General features: G+C 40.9%; 2 protein-coding genes across 3 annotated transcripts in view; one reads left to right on the top strand and one right to left on the bottom strand.

Moving 5' to 3' along the window:
* Positions 1–647: 647 nt before the first annotated feature.
* Positions 648–6,264, bottom strand: DNAJA4 (DnaJ heat shock protein family (Hsp40) member A4). 2 transcript variants are annotated; one of them, XM_084293511.1, is made up of 7 exons: positions 6,027–6,264; positions 4,240–4,420; positions 3,230–3,334; positions 2,221–2,448; positions 1,910–2,140; positions 1,338–1,438; positions 648–1,257 (listed from the first exon to the last, which is right to left on the bottom strand). In XM_084293511.1, exons 1-7 carry the CDS (start codon positions 6,156–6,158, stop codon positions 1,039–1,041), a joined length of 1,197 nt encoding a protein of 398 aa, XP_084149637.1. In that variant the 5' UTR covers positions 6,159–6,264; the 3' UTR covers positions 648–1,038. The 2 variants fall into 2 exon arrangements, with proteins under 2 accessions (XP_084149637.1, XP_084149638.1); XM_084293512.1 differs by lacking the exon at positions 6,027–6,264 and adding an exon at positions 4,658–6,011.
* Positions 6,265–10,505: 4,241 nt separating this feature from the next.
* Positions 10,506–16,819, top strand: part of ACSBG1 (acyl-CoA synthetase bubblegum family member 1) — a gene marked incomplete at both ends in the record, with an annotated part of 31,280 nt that continues 24,966 nt past the window's right edge. The window contains one exon of the mRNA XM_084293514.1: positions 10,506–10,609. Coding sequence (XP_084149640.1) covers positions 10,506–10,609 — 104 coding nt within the window. The remainder of the gene's footprint in view (positions 10,610–16,819) is intronic.

Below are 16,819 nucleotides of genomic sequence, written 5' to 3'. Positions count from 1 at the left end.
AAAGGAAGAGTGACTGAGATTATGATAGCCTTCGCTCATCTTAATGTTGGTCCTCTGTGGGATAGGGTCATTCAAGTTGAACACCTGTTCCAGCCATTGTATGGTGACAGGTGGCACCTTCATCATGGTTTAATTTCACTAATGGGTACTACTTGTTCTCAACCCTACTTCAGTACAAAGTCTGCTTTTATAAAACAGATAAAATGGAATTTTACTTTGCTATCTTGGCACAGTACAAAGCACCAACAGTATATGCAAGGCATAGCCTTTTGTTGTACAGCCACACCACCTTCTAGGAAAGCCTGAGATAAAGAGCAACAGTTTCTGAAAAAGTCATTCTGGGGAGGGGGGGGGGGAAGTACCTCTGGTTAAATCATTCTGAAGTACTGTATACACAGGAGAGAAATACTTCATAATTTTCTTGTTACACTTAACGGAGTTAAGATGATGAAAGAAGTCTACTCTCATCTGTAGAAAAGGAAGAGACAGGAGAACAGTACTATGAAGTAGTAGGGCAGGAATAAAATACTCTTGAAATACAGTTAGCTGGTTAATGGACTGCATACACAAAGACATCTAAACTAGTTGAACAATGGAGCAGGAACTTAGAGAAACATGTTTAAGAAGACTAGCTTACAAAGCACGAAGAGAAAAAACAAAATGTGAAGTTCTATTTATTAGAAGTAACTTCAGCTATGTTTTATTCTATGAAATTAATTTCCAGTATGAAAATATTTACATAAGACACTCCACTTCTTAGCAGTATTGCCAGAGTCTTATATAAATAGCATAGGTGAAATAAAGTGAGAACCTTCACAGCACAAGAAAATGTATACCAACTCAGTTGGTTCTCAGCTGTGTGACATTTGCTTTATATATAAAGACAAGAACACAATATAAATTAGTTACAAAAAAAGTGATACTGACAGCGCAGCAACTCAATTTGCTGAACACAAAAACCAGAAGCAGTGGCTATTACAGCCATGCAGTTTTCATTGTGAAAATTTACATTTTAGATGATAGCCATTCCACCTTGCTTTAAGATGTCTGACATTGTACACCTGTTCTTGGACCCTCTTCATCTTCTTCATATGCTTCTCCCCCACTGTTACGGTAGGTTTGCTCACTAGGGTCAAAATCTTCAAGGTCTACCTGATCCATCTCATCTGTAATCATAACATCTTCTCGTGGAGGAAGCAGAGCCTCCAGCAGATTGAGTTTCTCCCTTGGAAGCCAGTGGTGCTCTGGGAACTGGACCTACAATTTTTTTTTAAACAAATAGTTACTCCTGATGCTAATAGATTTCTTTGCTACAAAAAAGCAAGTAGTTAACTTACCAAAAATTGTATAATTAAGCTGCCTTTGTCCATTGGGGATTTGTAGATAGGCATCCCTTCATTGTAGATACACTTTAGGTCACCGTGTTTTACCACTTCACCTGCACAAAGGTCAGGAGTTGTAAGCAATCTTACATGACAGGAGTTTCATAACCAATAAAAATAAACTTTAGGTTACAGAGCAATCTACAGAAAACAGCGCATACTGAAGCACACTAAAACAAAGCAAAGTGATAAAAACACCAAATAGAAATTCATCTTGAGTATTTCCTCTACTGTAGGCAAATCAGCTTTTCTTAGAACAGCCTCCAGGCTGAATTCACAGATTAATATGTATGTTTCTGGCCTCTCATGGCCTGTCTATCCTGCAACTGAAGTAGCAACCTTCCTAAGAAGCATTTGACAGCATTAGCTGGAATTCTGCATGCAGAGTTTCAGTTCTTAGTTTTGCCACTCCTGACTCCATGACTGCAAAAGCAGTTTGGATTTGTTGCATCAGTTGATTAAGAAACAGCTCTAGCACAGTCCAAAAGACAAGCAGTTTGCATGGCATCAGAATTCTGAAGACCTACCTGGCCTAGATGATATGACAAGAACTCTGTTGTCAAGAGTATCAATTGTCTTTTTGAAGCCACATAAAGCCTCTGAGAGTTGAATTCTCATTTTTGTAATTAAGTCATGCCCTCGCCTCTGAAAGACAGCATGATCCTTTTGATCAAGTACTATTATAACATCACCAGGCTCCAGATCAGGTTCTTGGTCACCTTCTCCATGAAATACTATCTTCTGACCATCTTTCATACCTGCAGAAGAAAAAGCAGTGAACTCTCAACAGAATTATTAGAATGGGATTAGGGATGCAGAACAAATAAACGTCTCTCACCTTTATCAACATGAACTTCTATGATCTTTTTCTCTCTTACAACCTTACAGCCATTGCAGTTGTCACACCTGTCCTTTGGGTTTATTCTTTCACCTTGGCCTTTGCATTCTGGACACACAGTTTGGATTTGCTGTACCATGCCAGGTCCAATCTGCTGAACTAGAACTTGCATTCCTCTTCCTTTACACACAGGGCACTTTTCTACTGCCCCTCGCTTTCCACCATAGCCTTTAACAGAAGAAGTTAAAGGTAATCTCAGGGGTAAAAAAAAAAATTATTCTACAATAGTCAAGCTACAACTCACTGACTTCAAGAGAACCTTTAGGCAACTTAAGTAGTTCTGTAATGCAATTCCAATTTAATTAGGATTTAGTTTCCACGACAAACATGCCCCACAAGTTAGGAGTTTTAACATACAAAAGAAAGCCAACTTCTCTACTCACAGCTCATTTAATAGTCTCCCTGCACCACCAGCTCTCTCCCTCCCCTCTACTCCCCCCATTATCTTGGTTTTGAATGAATCATCAACATACAGCCTTCCACAGCTACATTTTCCATTAATGCCTTGGTAAGAATTGGTTCAGTAAAAATGTAAAAATATACTAAGATACAAGGCTACATTAAGATTTACCTCAGTGAAGATCAGGCATTATGGATGCTTAAGAGGTGTAAAACAAGTCGCACAACTCTAGCTACAATTCTACTGCCAATTATTCAAGAAAAAGTTTAACAAAACAGCTGTTGATTAAAGCTTCCGATTCAAGTATGTAATAAAGGTGCTCTTGATGACAATTTATAGACTTCAAGTCTGCCATTAGAGCAATAGGTTAACACCACTGTCTAGGAAGAGGGCCTTACTCTTGAATACAGATTGACATAAAGCAGTCTGATTCAGGGCGGGGGGAAGAGAAAAATATATTAAAAAAATCACACTTTGTTCCCAGCCCTCCACTATGCTATTCAAGAAGATCTTGGAGTAAGAGGTGCTTGAAACCACTGCTTATTTTACCTTCACATTTCCCACATATAACATTCTTCTGCAGTGCCAGTTTCCTTGTAACGCCATTATATAAGTCTTCAAGAGATACACCTAACTGGTGCACAACATTCTTGCCTTGGAAAAACAGAGAAAGAAAAATTAATTCTGGTTCAGCTACTGGGAGGACTAATGCTTATTTAAAGGCTTCTATACTTGTTCATACATGCAGTCTCACTGAAGAAATGTTAATTCCAGACTTTGAACAGAGCTCAGCCCCCTTAAAAGCATGTGCAGTTCCATCAGCTTCCACTAAGCTGCACCCACTTAGGTCAGAACAAAGTTGAGCTGTAGTTAAGTAAAGCATCATTAAAGCCACCTGACCCCTCCTTCTCCCCATAATTTTATAAGCTTAACCAAAACAGAAAGATGCAAGGACACTACCAGCTTCAGATCTAGTCAATTTAGAAATTGCTGTTAGGCCTACCTATATATTTACATGCCACTTCATAGCGTGATTTCAAAGACATGGCAGCAAGTTACTACTTGCTCTTCCAACAGACATTGGGAATGAACAAGAAGAAATCATTGTGCTTTTGGGAACAGTATGTACTCAGTGCCACATAATTTCTCCCAAATCTTTTCATGGGATTCAACATTAACTTAAGTTGATGGTGTCCTTTGAAGCAAGTTGCCCAAAGCATATGAGCAAGTGAGGCATAAATTTAGAAAGAAGATAACTTAAAACTTATCTGCTAGCCATCTTGACAAGTATTTCCCCCCTCCCCTAAAAATTACACCCATACCCATTTTAACAAAAATAAAATAAGCACAAGTAATAAGATTGCTATGGCTACATCATGTTATCTATTTTATTAGAATCTCACTACTAGATTAACTAAAATTCATAGGTTACGTGATCTATTAATTCAACTAATAAAACCCACACTATGTGCACTTAGCAGAACAGCAGTACCAGAGCACACGTGTTTTATGCTTAAGTGCATGGTTAGAATTTCTAGAACTTGTTTAGAACTGTGTACCTCTTCTCTCTCTATTCATTCGGCCTCCACCACCAAAGAACATGTCAAAGATGTCCATGGGTGAAGAGAAGCTGCCGCCACTCAGGCCTCCTTCTTTAATAGCCTGCTCCCCACCCTGGTCATAGAGGTCCCTTTTCTTTGGGTCCGACAGAACTTCATATGCCTGGGATATGAGTTTAAACTAAAAAGAAAAAAGAAGCTCTGAACAACTATGACCAAGAGGAAATGTAACCCTCTCACGTGCAACTCAATCTTCGGATTGAGCCACTACAACACTCTTGCAGTGTTTGTTTTTTCCAAGAGAAAACTCCCTCAACAATAGAGCCTAATAATACACTTTTGTCCAGGAAAAACAGCAGTCTTCTCCCTCCCACCCACCAGCATATTACACACAAACTTAGAGTCACATCCAACTTACAGGCATATGCAAACTGCCCCTTTGATGCTCATGGGTTGCAGCCATCATACACCTCTAACAAACCTGTTTAGGAAGGGATATGATGCTATCCCCTAAATCTTTGGGGTCCCTGGATGCTCACTGGCCACAGCAGCACTAGTCATTCTAGAGCTACACAGCAATCTTTAATGGCTGCTGAGCTCCTATACTCAGCTAAAATTAAACAAATATTTAAGTGACAAAGCACTGGTGTAACTACAAATGGAACGAATTTGGATAAAAATCAGAACATCAACCTTATCCAGATGTGACATTCTTTAAAAAGCCATCCGGAGGCTTCTATTACTAAATCTTATTAGTAAAATAGTAATAGAAAAGAGCGTTGAAAAATGGGCTGAAATGGCTTGTTCAGCTTGCTCATTTTCAACATGATCTGCTTATGACCAGGTAAACTTGCAGACCAAAAATAAAAGCATTAGAAGTTAACTTAGCCTATGTTACTATTTAACTAGTTTAGCTTTGTGAATTAGTATACTACATGCACAATTATTGTGTTTCCTTTCTTACATTAGGGTATTAATTATCAGACCTATTTCTATGTAAATAAACCTATAAATCAAGTTTGTTTTCCATAGGTCTCCAGTTGTGGTGCTCCTTTAGTAGGGAGCTGAGTGGGTCTCTCTTTTTAAATGAAACAGATGTGCTGTAAACAGTCCACTCATGGCTCAGCCCAATGGAATGGCTTCCTCTGGGTAGTTTCCCTATCCACCTGCTTTTGTATTTCCTCTAAAGAACTCATGCTGTTCATAGGCACAAATCCATCCACTGCAACCCCAACGTGCACAGTAGTGCTGGCAGGTGGATCCAGCTTTGACCTTCACAACATCCAATACAGCACGATGACCATTAAGGCAGCAGAAGTCTTTCTAGCTTCGCCTGCTTCAAAAAGCATCACTGCTAAGAGTGAACTCCTGGCAGCTGTAAGGAACGGTGAGAGCAGTGCCCGGGGAAGGAGCCACGATGCCCACTTCTCCTCAGCGTGCCCTCCTGCCGCGGCCGGGCACCAGGCCTGCTGCCAAGCCGAGGCCTCTTTACCCAGTCCGCACACCCGCAGCCTTCATTCATCCCGGGTGCCGCAGGAAGGGCGCTGCGTCCATGGCAGGGCTGGGGCAGCGCTGGAGCAGAGGAGCTCCCCCGGGCGGCGGGGAGCCGGGCAGCTCCGCGCCAGCCCCAGGAGCCGCCACCTGGAGGCCGCCCCGCGGCCCCGCACCCCCGGCGGAGCGGCCCCGAGGCCTGCAGGCGGCGGCCACGCGGGGCCCGCCCGGCCCAGGCAGCCCCGAGCCCCGCCGCGCCCCCCGGCCCGCTCCCGGCCCCAGCCCCGGCTCCGTACCCGCTCGCCCTCACTGGGGTTCTTGTCGGGGTGGTACTTCAGCGCCAGCTTGCGGTAGGCGCGCTTGATCTCCTCGGAGGAGGCGGTGGGCTTCACCTGCAGGATATCGTAGTACTCCGTCTCCTTCACCATGGTGCCCTGCTCTGCCCCGCGGGGGACGCACCGCGCTCACCGCCCGTCACGGCCCCAGGCCCGCCGCTGCCGCCCCGCTCAGCGCTGCAGCCTCCCTACCCCTCCGCCCGCCCGCCCGCCCGGCTCTGCGCGAGCCCCGCCTCTTCCGCGCCTTTTATAGCGGCGCCGGCCGAATCTTCTGGAATGACGCCGCCGGACGTCACGGCCCTGGAACGGTCTAGAATCCCTGCGCGTGACGTCACCGCCGGTAACCGGCGGGGCGGGGCCGGGCCAGGCCACAGCCGCCGCCACCGCCCTGCGGGGCCTGGGGGTGGCTGCGCTGGGCCCGGCCCCTTCAGCGCCCGGCTCCGCGGCCGCTCCTGTCAGGGCTGGCGGGCTCGGAGCCCGAGTTACGGGGCCCTGCCCGGTGTGTGTCCCGCTCCTGGTAACGGGCGGGCGCTCCTGAGGGCGGGGAGCAGGGAAAAATCCACAGGGAAAAATCAAAGCAGTGGCAAAGGGAACGGTTCAACGCCACAGGGTCAGCGGCGGTAACCGCTGTCCTCTGGGTGCGTGGTTAGTGACAGCAAAGCACCTCAATCTGTATCGCAAAATTGTGACGTTGCCCTGGCAAGCAAGTAAAGAAACTTCCAAAAATGACTACAGAAAAAAAATTGTAAGGTGGGAATTTAATTTTTTGGGAAAAAAAAATAATCTTCAATGTTTTTTACCCTGAAGATAAGTTGGCTGTAACGTTAAACCAGTTAACAGGTTTGCAGTAGCTGAATGCTCCAGAGGCTTTCCAAGCACATCATGAATTCACTGAAAATTGAATTTCAAAGGTCAATTTAAAGCAAGTTGCAAAGAGGCAGGCAGTACATCACTGCGGGGAGCAGGACCCCCTGTGTGCGTAAATGTAACCCTCTGTAAGGACAGGGCAGCTCAGAGCTTGGGTCAGTGCGCTCGCAGTCACAGCTGTTGGTGAGTACCCTGCCAGAAGCTGCTCTGCTGTGGGTTTTTGCTGAAGAGCATTGGGCCTCTTGCTTTGTGTTCTTTTAATCAACTATCAGGTTATAGTTACTATCAAGCATTCATTTTCTCCATCTTTGGAGCCAGTTGGGACACCTAACTCATTATTTGGTCAAAGAACCAGCAGGAAAAGTAGCAAGGGCTGGTGTTTGGGGTTCGAGTAAATGGAAGTGGTGTCAGTCCATCGCTATCGTTTGTGTTCCTCTACTCTGACAACCACAGCGATTGCGGTACCTGAGGGGAGCACAACGCTTCTCTAGCTGTCTGATACAAAACGCTTCCTATTTTTCAGTACCGTGTTTATTGAATAGAGCTGGAATCCTTAATAGCCAATTTAATTCCTCTAATGTCTCATAGTAAATGTAGTACAGCCTCTAAACATTCAGGCATGTTTCTCAGCAATTGCAGCTCTAGTTCCTTCATCTCCAGGCTAGCTTTGTGATCGAGTGTGTACAGGCCTGATGCAATTTCTTCTGCTACACACCTTGCCTTCTCAAGTCTGGTTGTTCCTCACCAGCGGTTCCTTACCTGCTTCTCAGATGAACACCTGATCTCTTGCTCTCCTTTCCCTTCCTTCTTTTCCTGCTGCATGCAACACTATGAATCACCTTGTCACTTCTTACTTACCAAGTCTGTGTCTAGGTGTAAAAAAAAAAAAAAAAAAAAGCAGAGAAGCTCTGTTCTCTCCAAGAAGGCAGGACTGGACTGGACTGGGAGTTGGGGAATAATTAGCTCCTACTGCCTGTTTCATTTAACCACCAGGGGACTCTGTGTTTGGTTTTAAAATAGGTATTCTCACTGTTAGCACAAAATGAGTCAAAACATTCCCTCCAACCTGACTTTTGGAATATCCATCATCTTTATAAGCTATAAGAAGTATGCATTTTATGAAACACTCACAGAATCTCTCTGTTTATGTTTGTTTCTCTTACCTGGCCACACCATATGTGGTGAACTGTGCCTTCCAAACAATTAAGCTGTTGCTGGAAGTGGCGTCCCAGAGCCATGAGTAAGAGTGCAGTCTGCAGCTGGGCTTTCTTTGAGCACCCTTGACTTTTTGTAAAGATGTTCCAAGAATAACCTAAAAACAAACAAACAAACAAACAAACAAAAAGTAAATCTGGGCGCTTGGGAGTTGTTTTCAAATGCACTGACATTTGCATAAAGGGAGCTTCAGCTGTCCCTCGCAAAGGTGAAATCTGAATCACAACAAACTTCCTTGCTGCTGAGCTGGATTTTTCCAGTATCCAAACCCAAACAGATACCATGATTTCTACAGTGCATTAGGAGAAATACCTTTTAAATAACATACTCAACCTATAGTTTTTAGTCTTTCTTAAGATATGCTTCAGAAAGTTTTAAAACAGTATCGTGTAGTGGACTTCAAGTGGTACTGGAATTCTTTCCACAGAATGAAATATTGAAAGGATAATTTGGGCAGAAATCAGCTCTTAGGAAAGCATTTTTGTTCTTGGTGAAAAGTAAAAGACTAATATCTGTAAGGAAATGGAAATGATGGCATTGTTTTAAGATGTTAGGACAGTTTATAGTGAGCGATTAGCATCTTCAGAGGATTTTTCAGAGCCAAGTTTTAATTAAAATATGTGACAATCTGTAGTAATTAACTTCAAGTGATAGTAATACAAAGTGAGTAAGAGAGACCTGTTCCCATAGTACCATTTTAATTGGTTAAGGCTGTGCAGCTGTGAGTGTTTTGGGCCTGTATAAAATTTGAAACTGGATACATAAACACCTGTGAGTAACTGTGAGATTGTACATTGCTTGCAGTCTAAACCAGGTTTTTCCTCAGAAGGAAGCAGCAAAATGGTTTCTAGATGTGCTTGTCTACCAACCAACAGTCGTTTTGACCTTATGGGTCACATTTTTCTCTCTAGGTGCTCAGAAATAGCTCTCTCCTCGTGTGCATTCACAACTGCTTTTTTCTTACAATTTTCTTCCTCCATCTGTACAAACTTAAAAGCAAACTTAAGATGATTTGGGTATAGATGCTCCAACAGCTTTACAGGAACTGGTCGGTGGTGTGGTTTTTTTTTTTTTTTTTCTGATTGTGGAACAATTCCTTAAAAGCAGAGTGCATTTTTCAGAAAGGTAAGGTGAAATTCCTGTCACTGTAGCATGGCCAATGAGAGAAAACATCTTTAGAGATTGCTACTGGAAATTTCTTGATATACAAATACATGGCAGCTGGATATGTTTGTGGATAGCGAAGTGTTTTGTGGGTTAAACTGCGTTTTTCCTGCCCAATGTCTGTGAAGTAGATGCCTCATTTTAGCCTAGAGACTGTAGAATCACAGAATGGTTTGGGTTGGAAGAGACCTTAAAGATAATCTAATTCTACTGCCATGCCATGGGCAAGGACTCCTCCCACCAGCCCAGGCTGCCCCCAGCCCCATCCAGCCTGGCCTTGGGCACTGCCAGGGATGGGGCAGCCACAGCTTCTCTGGGCAGCCTGTGCCAGTCCCTCACAACCCTCACGGTAAAGAAGATGCTGATTTGAGTGCAGATAAATTCTCTTCAGTTCTGGAAGTGTAGTGAAGCATATCTAAGGGTAAAAGTTGTCCTTTTTAAATTTTGTTTTTAATCAGAATTTGTTCATTAGAAGTGAATTGGTAGAAGGCATATGCGTGAGTTCAGAAAGATGTTGCTTGCCTGGGCTTTTTCATGGAACCACCTACTCTTAACTACTGCTTAGTCCAAGCTAACTTAAATTAGTTGATCTTCCAGGAGTGGTTTAGTACATATTTATCCAGTAAGAGTTACTGGCAGCATAACCAAAGTACTGTTTGGGTTTAGAGTTTTGTTCTAATGACATAAAGCCTTTGAAGTAGGAACTGAAAAAGTATTATAGACCTTTTTTTCTGGTTATGTTTTTTGTTGTTGTTTTTAGACTCAGTGCTGGAGGTCTGAAGTAACAATAGGACCACCAGGTTAGCATCATGCTTCTACCAGAAACCATTGTTCTACATTAAGAAGTTTGTTACCAGTCATGAAATCAAGAAAAAAAAAAAAAAGCCAATCACGCATAGTTGTTCAGCTGCATGAATCAACGGCCTGCTTAAACTAACTGGGATAAACAGCAAGGAGCATCCAGAATTAGTATATTTCTCCACTTGTTTTAAATGAACATAAGTTTTGTAGTGAAACAAACACGCTTGCCTTAGGGAAGAAATGACAGAACACGCAGCAATGGACAACTTTACGTTGCCATGGCAGCAGTGTGAATTAAACCTGAAACATCCCATCCCAAATATGAATGGAGTGCCAAGCACTCCACCCACCTGTTGGCTGATCTCTGCACTGTGGTTGAGCTGGTTACGAGCCATGGTAACAGCACGGCTTTGTTTTGGCGTCTGTAATATTTCTGTTTGGGATCTTGTGACAGCACAAGTTTGCAGCGACAGTGTCTTAACACTAATTCCTGGAAGGTACCAATCATGATTGTAAAACAAAGGACATAAACAGCACACGAGCTTTATTCACCTCTTCATTTCTTTCATAGCTTCGTGAGCCTGTCAATCTGCAGAAAGCTTCACCTGCAGCTGGAAGAAGCAGCCTGTCCCATTGCAAGAATTCAGTCTGTGAGTTGAGCACAATCTCATGCGTGTTGCATACAGGCATCAAAGAAAACACTTACTGTGCTAACAACAGCATTGTGTAAACTGCAGCATGTAAAAATTGTTTGAAGGTCAAGATTCCTTACTGAGCTTTACATAAGTTATCCTCATTTACTAGATGTATTTGAAGAGTACTGAAAAACGTACTAGGACTGCAAAGACAATTTCATTGTGGAACTTTTTCTTACAGCATGACATTCATAATTCTGTAGTTCAAATTAAGTTATAGAAGAGATCTCTTATATATATACTCTATTTAGAAATGTTTTCTTCTGTTTATTAAATGAAAGCACAAGTTTTGGAGCATAAACAGCCATTTTTCTTTCATGAGACTAGCTGTTCAACACCAAGATACAAGTTATACAAGGTAATGTGATCATCTATTTGGATTCCTTCCTTTAACATAGCAAGGAAAACATTTCACATGACCAGAAGAAAAGATAAAGTGAGACTTCTTGCAACGGAGTTTCAAATCTGTGGTTTCGTTTTTTTTTTTTTCTTTTTTTTTTTTTTTTCTTTGAAGTACTTCTGGAAAGCTAGTTGCAAGCTCAGGTAACATATCAAGGGGCTTTCTGAAAACAGTCCTTGGAGCAAAGTGAGAATTATTCCAGAACGAAGGAATTAAATCAGCCCTGACCAAAAACAGAACAAAACATATCTCTATGAGATAAAGTGTTTTTTACAGTTGAAATATCCCCTGTTCTGTGTTCAGGGATTTTCAAAGTGATTTTCTGTGAGTGGTGAAAATAGGGCACTTAAAATCCCACTGTGAAGTTTTCTTTCTTTTCCTTTAATTTCAAATTGCATTATGCATAATTAGGCATTTGGATATGGTGCAAATACTCTGGAATTAAATATGAATCTATAAAGCATCTATAAAGTATACTAGTCCTACATTTTCCTAATCAATGTGGCTTTGTACCAGTAAATACCATTTTTGATCATGTTCTGTGGCTCTGAAGGAAATGGCAGGGCACAGCTTGCATCCCTCTCTCCTTTGAGAAGGGTTGCCATTAACACAGTCTTCTAGTAACTGCCTGTGGCTTAAGTTACCCCTCTGTCTGTGGAAGTTGTGTGGGGAAGTACCAGTTGGCTCAGACCAAAGTTGTCCCAGGGAAGATCCTCATAGTGGGTGGCTTGAGCTATTCCCTGGCTTTTATTTATTAGTAGAGAAGTAGCCTAAGTGGACAAACTGGACTTTATTACATCCTGGGAACTAATCGGTTCAGTCATGTGTAGAAACTCCTACAATTTATGGTAGGCCTCGTTTGGCGAAGTCAATGAAGTACTGGTAGCTGTGATGCTGGAGGAGGTGCTTGGCTGTTGCAGTACTGGGTTTCATTGGTATAATTGACTTGCAGGCATTTCCTAATGTAATTAATCTGTGTTTTCTTTAAGAAATTAACTTCGCTGAATGTTCCTTTTTGAAAATAGAGGTAATAAAAATCAGAATTGATTCAACTTCTGTGAACTAATTTGTTAAAAATCTTGGCAAAAGAAATGATTTGCATCTTAAAGCATTGTAGGCTCATTAAAATTCCTCTCATGGATAATTAAAGAAAACTGAATAAAAAAGAAAGTTTAGCAGTAAGCAGCTCACAGGCACTGCGACATTTCAAGCATGCTAAAATCAGAAAGAAACAGCTTTTGTAGCTGTAGTCTCCTCCTCTTTATTACGTGTTGTTTTTTTCTAACAAATAACCAGTTAGTGTTGGTTTCTTCTGTTGTTCAAGTGGCTTATTTATGCCCAACCTTCACAGTTCTTAGCATATTTGTCACCAGCTTTAGAGGGCTTGTCAGCATGCCTAACAGTGGAGAGACTCTTGCGAAAAAATCACAAGATGAAAATGGGTAAAGTAGTTTACGTATTTATATTAACAAACTGATTTTCCAGTTTTTCACGACTTAAATTTGTCTTCTACTACCATGTGGGTCCACGAGAACCTTACTTTCTTAATAGTGACTCAATCTGATTCAGAATAAGAAGTATCTTTTGAGGCTAAAATGAGAGAAAATCGTAATGAAGATTCTAAATGGATTTACTCTCCTATGCTAACTTCTAGTTTGGCATTAATCCTAACTGTTTCATTCAGTATGAACTACGTTGCTTGTATCCTATTTGCCTTTATCTAATTGTGTAGTGTTCATTTTATAGGGCAGAGGCTTTTAGTCCCAGAAATGGGCTCAGCAGAGGTTTGTGTATAGCAGTTCCAACAAGAGGTACATTGAGTTCCTGTGGCTCAGCTGCTCACAGCTTAGTAAAGACAGGGAATGCTATCTGAAAATGCTGGTAAGCTACTAGACTCTTACACTGCAGTAAATTGAATGATTAATGGCTTTCCAACCATGTGGTAAGATTACATACATTCTTAAATACCATAAAATAGCAAAATTCTGATAGTCTTCAAGAAAAGAGTGGTCATGTTTCTGAACCATCCCTTCATGTGTCTGCGATGAATAGAGCAGCAACCAAGACTAGAAGTTCGGTACTGTTTGCTCTACACATACTACCATTCATATTATGTACTTTGAATGGACCTTCAAAAATATCCTGCTGCAGCTATGAATGTAGAGCTCTCTTCCCTGCTAAGTTTGAAGGAATAAACCTTAGGTCGTAATTTGCCTTTGTGGTTGAGCATCATCTTTCCATCAAAGGCAACTGAACTTAAATCATGGGATACCTTAAAAGGTATCCCATCTCTTTGAGCAGGGAGTGGGGAACTTGCTTTTAAAAGAGTTTACTTCAGAGTTGATATTACAGTTTTACATGAAAGACAACCCTATCGGCTGCTTTCTTCTTTTTGTCCTAGGTAGCCAACACAAAAGGGAAAAAACATTTCCCTTTTCCTGTTACTCCATTGCTGTAATCGTATTTCCTGTGAGAAAATCTCCCCATCTCTATTTAGAGTTTTTCAAAATGCCCAAGATTTTCAGAATAGATGAACAAATCTCACAGGAAATATTTTAGCTTCTTATTGTAAGTTTGTCAGTATCACTGAGTACTAATTATTGATTCCCATGTACTGAACTATCGTATTAGGTAGACATTTTTCTTCACTTTAACTTCACTTTTACTTAGATAAGAACTTACATGTTACGTTGCTTGAAAGATTTGCTTGATCCTCTCGGGTAAACAGATGGCTGGGGTCCATTTTATCATAATGGTTTCTTCTATTCAGGGCTTTGTAATCCCAGATAAGCACACTCAGGAGTAAACTGTGGAAAAAGACTTTATGGAAAAGAAACAAATTGAAGAAATCTTGGAAAGCTTTTGATAATATATATATTTTTTTTCTTTTGCAGTAGTAAAATATTTAATACTAGATTGACATTTTTAAATCTGCCCCAAACCCATGAAACAGTTTGATTTGGGATTGGTGTAGATATATGTACACACTGACCTGAGGAAGTGAGGATTTTTGTAAATTAGTAACAGTGCCTCTGTATTAGTCCAAGCATGGTTCTACTTGTGACGTGCTTAAATAAAGAAGGTGTTCTGGGTTTCCATTATTTAAAAAAACTGCTGCAAGAATTTTAAAATATATAGTGGCTTTCAACCATTGCAAACAGGAAGTTTAAGTGTCTTATGTATTACTTCATTTCAATAAAAAATGTTTGGCATATGGTTTGTTTCTGAATTTCTATTGAAAGAATGTCAGACCAGAACTCTGAATGCTTTTGATGTGTTTGGTTTCCTTTGCTTAAATGCTTCCCTGTTTTTGAAGAAGTTGGTGCATGTTTGTTGTCCTGCTAAGTGGTGGTGTTCACCTGGTGTGGTTTGAAGTTTGGCAAAGTTTCTTTTTTCATGCTGGAAGTAGGATTTCAGGTAGAGAAAACTAGACAAAGAATATAAGATTCTAGCAAAATGTGCAGAGGTAAAAAGACCTTTGGTTAGTCTGAAACTTAATCAGCATGACCTCAAAAGTGAGAAAGAGAGGAAATAATGAGTTCTGCATGACCTAACTTTGCCTTAATCCCTACAGATTGCTGTACAGAAGCAGCTACCGGAAGATTTCAGGCTCAGGTGTGGGATTTTGCTGGGTAGGGTATAACAGAGTAAAAAGGTTGATATATTCCTTCCTATTCACCCACACAATTCTCAGCTATCTGTAGAACTAGTCTGCTTGCCAAAATAAATGGCCTGTTTTGTTTCTTTTTTTGGAGGGAAATTAGTCATACAAAAGATAAAAGGAAGTTTTATTTATGCAAACAAAGATAGGCTTTACTAGAAGGTGTGCGTCAAATCTGACATATGGCAAAACAGGTCTCAGCTCTTATCTTCTTTGTTCTTTATCAAACTTTTGTGTTGCTCTTAAAGATACCTTTGTGTGGGAAGAAGTTATATTAGTAACTTGAGAAAGGTGGTTTTCTTGTGCACTCTGAGAAGAAAGCTGATTGTTTAATCAGCTGAGCCTTTTTGCAAGAGTGGCACATATCTGGGCTGCCCCCTTTTTAAGTCTCATAAGGACATGAAACTAATTAAAACCTGAATGTAACCCATTCTTCAAGGAGAAGGGGAAATTTTAAATAGAACAAATATGGAAAGTATTATAATATTTCCCTAATTTAAAAAGAGGAGTAATTGGTAAATAAGACCACTCGTAATAGACAGCAATGCCTCTGTAAAGGACCAGGAGGACCTCTTCTGACTCTCCTTACTTTGCTCCTTAACATAGGAACAATTTTACATGTGATACAAAATTAGGATTTACAAAACTAGTATTGTGGGCCATTACTGTCTGTTTTTCTTGATGCAATAGAAGATGAGAAACCATTTAAAAATGTTTTAGGAAATAATTAATAGCTTCTCAGTCAGGAGATGTAGTATTTGCTACTCAGCTGTTTGTGTTGCTCACAGAATTTGATTTATCTGATGAGCTATTAAACCTGGGGGCCAAGTTATGTTGTGTGACTCAGATTTGAATCTGAGTAATTTCACAGTCTTTGTGTAGATCTCTGACAGATTCATGATTCTAAATTTATTGTCCTGTGCTCCCTCCCACATCCTCTCCCCAGAGTTCTGTTTTAAAATATTGGAGTCAGCACTTGCAAGATGCATGGGAAATCGGGAAAGGATTACTCATGAATGGGATCCAGATGGTGATGGCTAGTGGCTGAAGTTTCTGGGCAAAATGCCAGGATTATTCAAGTTTTCAGAGATACCCAGAGGTAATTTGGCCCATTGCTTTTTGCTGCCAAAAGAATTGTCAAGTGATTACTTAATGATTCCATCTTAACCTAAAATGGCCAAGTGACCTGTTGAAAATGCCTAACACCCCATGAAAAGTACTTTGGAAAGTGCAGATGCAGACCCAAAACATACTGCCAAAAGCAGCTCCAATGTAGATTAAAGCTGGTGGATTATATATAGCTGGGTTGCCCTGCAGAACATGCAACAAAAGAACAAAAGCTTAGGGGACAAAAAAAAAAAAAAAGTCCAATTGTTAAAATGGACAAATATTTCATAACACTGGTCACAGACTGATTGGAAGAAAGATTTTATTTTTTCACCTGCTTTACTACTGTTTAAATTAAACAACCGAACTATAAGAATTTACAAGTCATCCTCAGAAGAAGCAAGCAATGAAAGGTGAACATGAAATTTATGAAGAGGTTTCTGCCTTGGAAAAAAAATGCATGTTTTCCAGTTCAGTCTCATTTGCATGTTTTTTAATAAGATTAATTTTTAATAATTGGGAAAGCCTAAGGCAACAAAAGTGTGTTGGGGAAATAAATACTTGTGCAAATGGGGATTTGCACAATCTTCTCCCTAAGATAACAAAGAATCTCCCTGAGAACAAAATTTATTAATAATGTTTTCACTGTATGGTGACGCCATCCATGTAGTACAACATGATTCAGGAATGAGATGAGAGCTGAGCAGCTGTGCAATGGGAGAAGCTTCTGCATTAGAAATACCAGGAAAGGGAGAAAGAGATGGTGGCATCATCTTAAATCCTGACAGCAGTAGTGGATTCTGGATGGAAGCGTAGCCCAAACTACTGACTGTTTAAACTGCAA

This window comes from Netta rufina (genome assembly GCF_964035555.1).
Source record: "Netta rufina genome assembly, chromosome: 11".
Taxonomy (NCBI): Eukaryota; Metazoa; Chordata; class Aves; order Anseriformes; family Anatidae; genus Netta; species Netta rufina.
The sequence above is the reverse complement of the archived record's forward strand: the minus strand, read 5'-3'. Positions and strand labels throughout refer to the sequence as shown.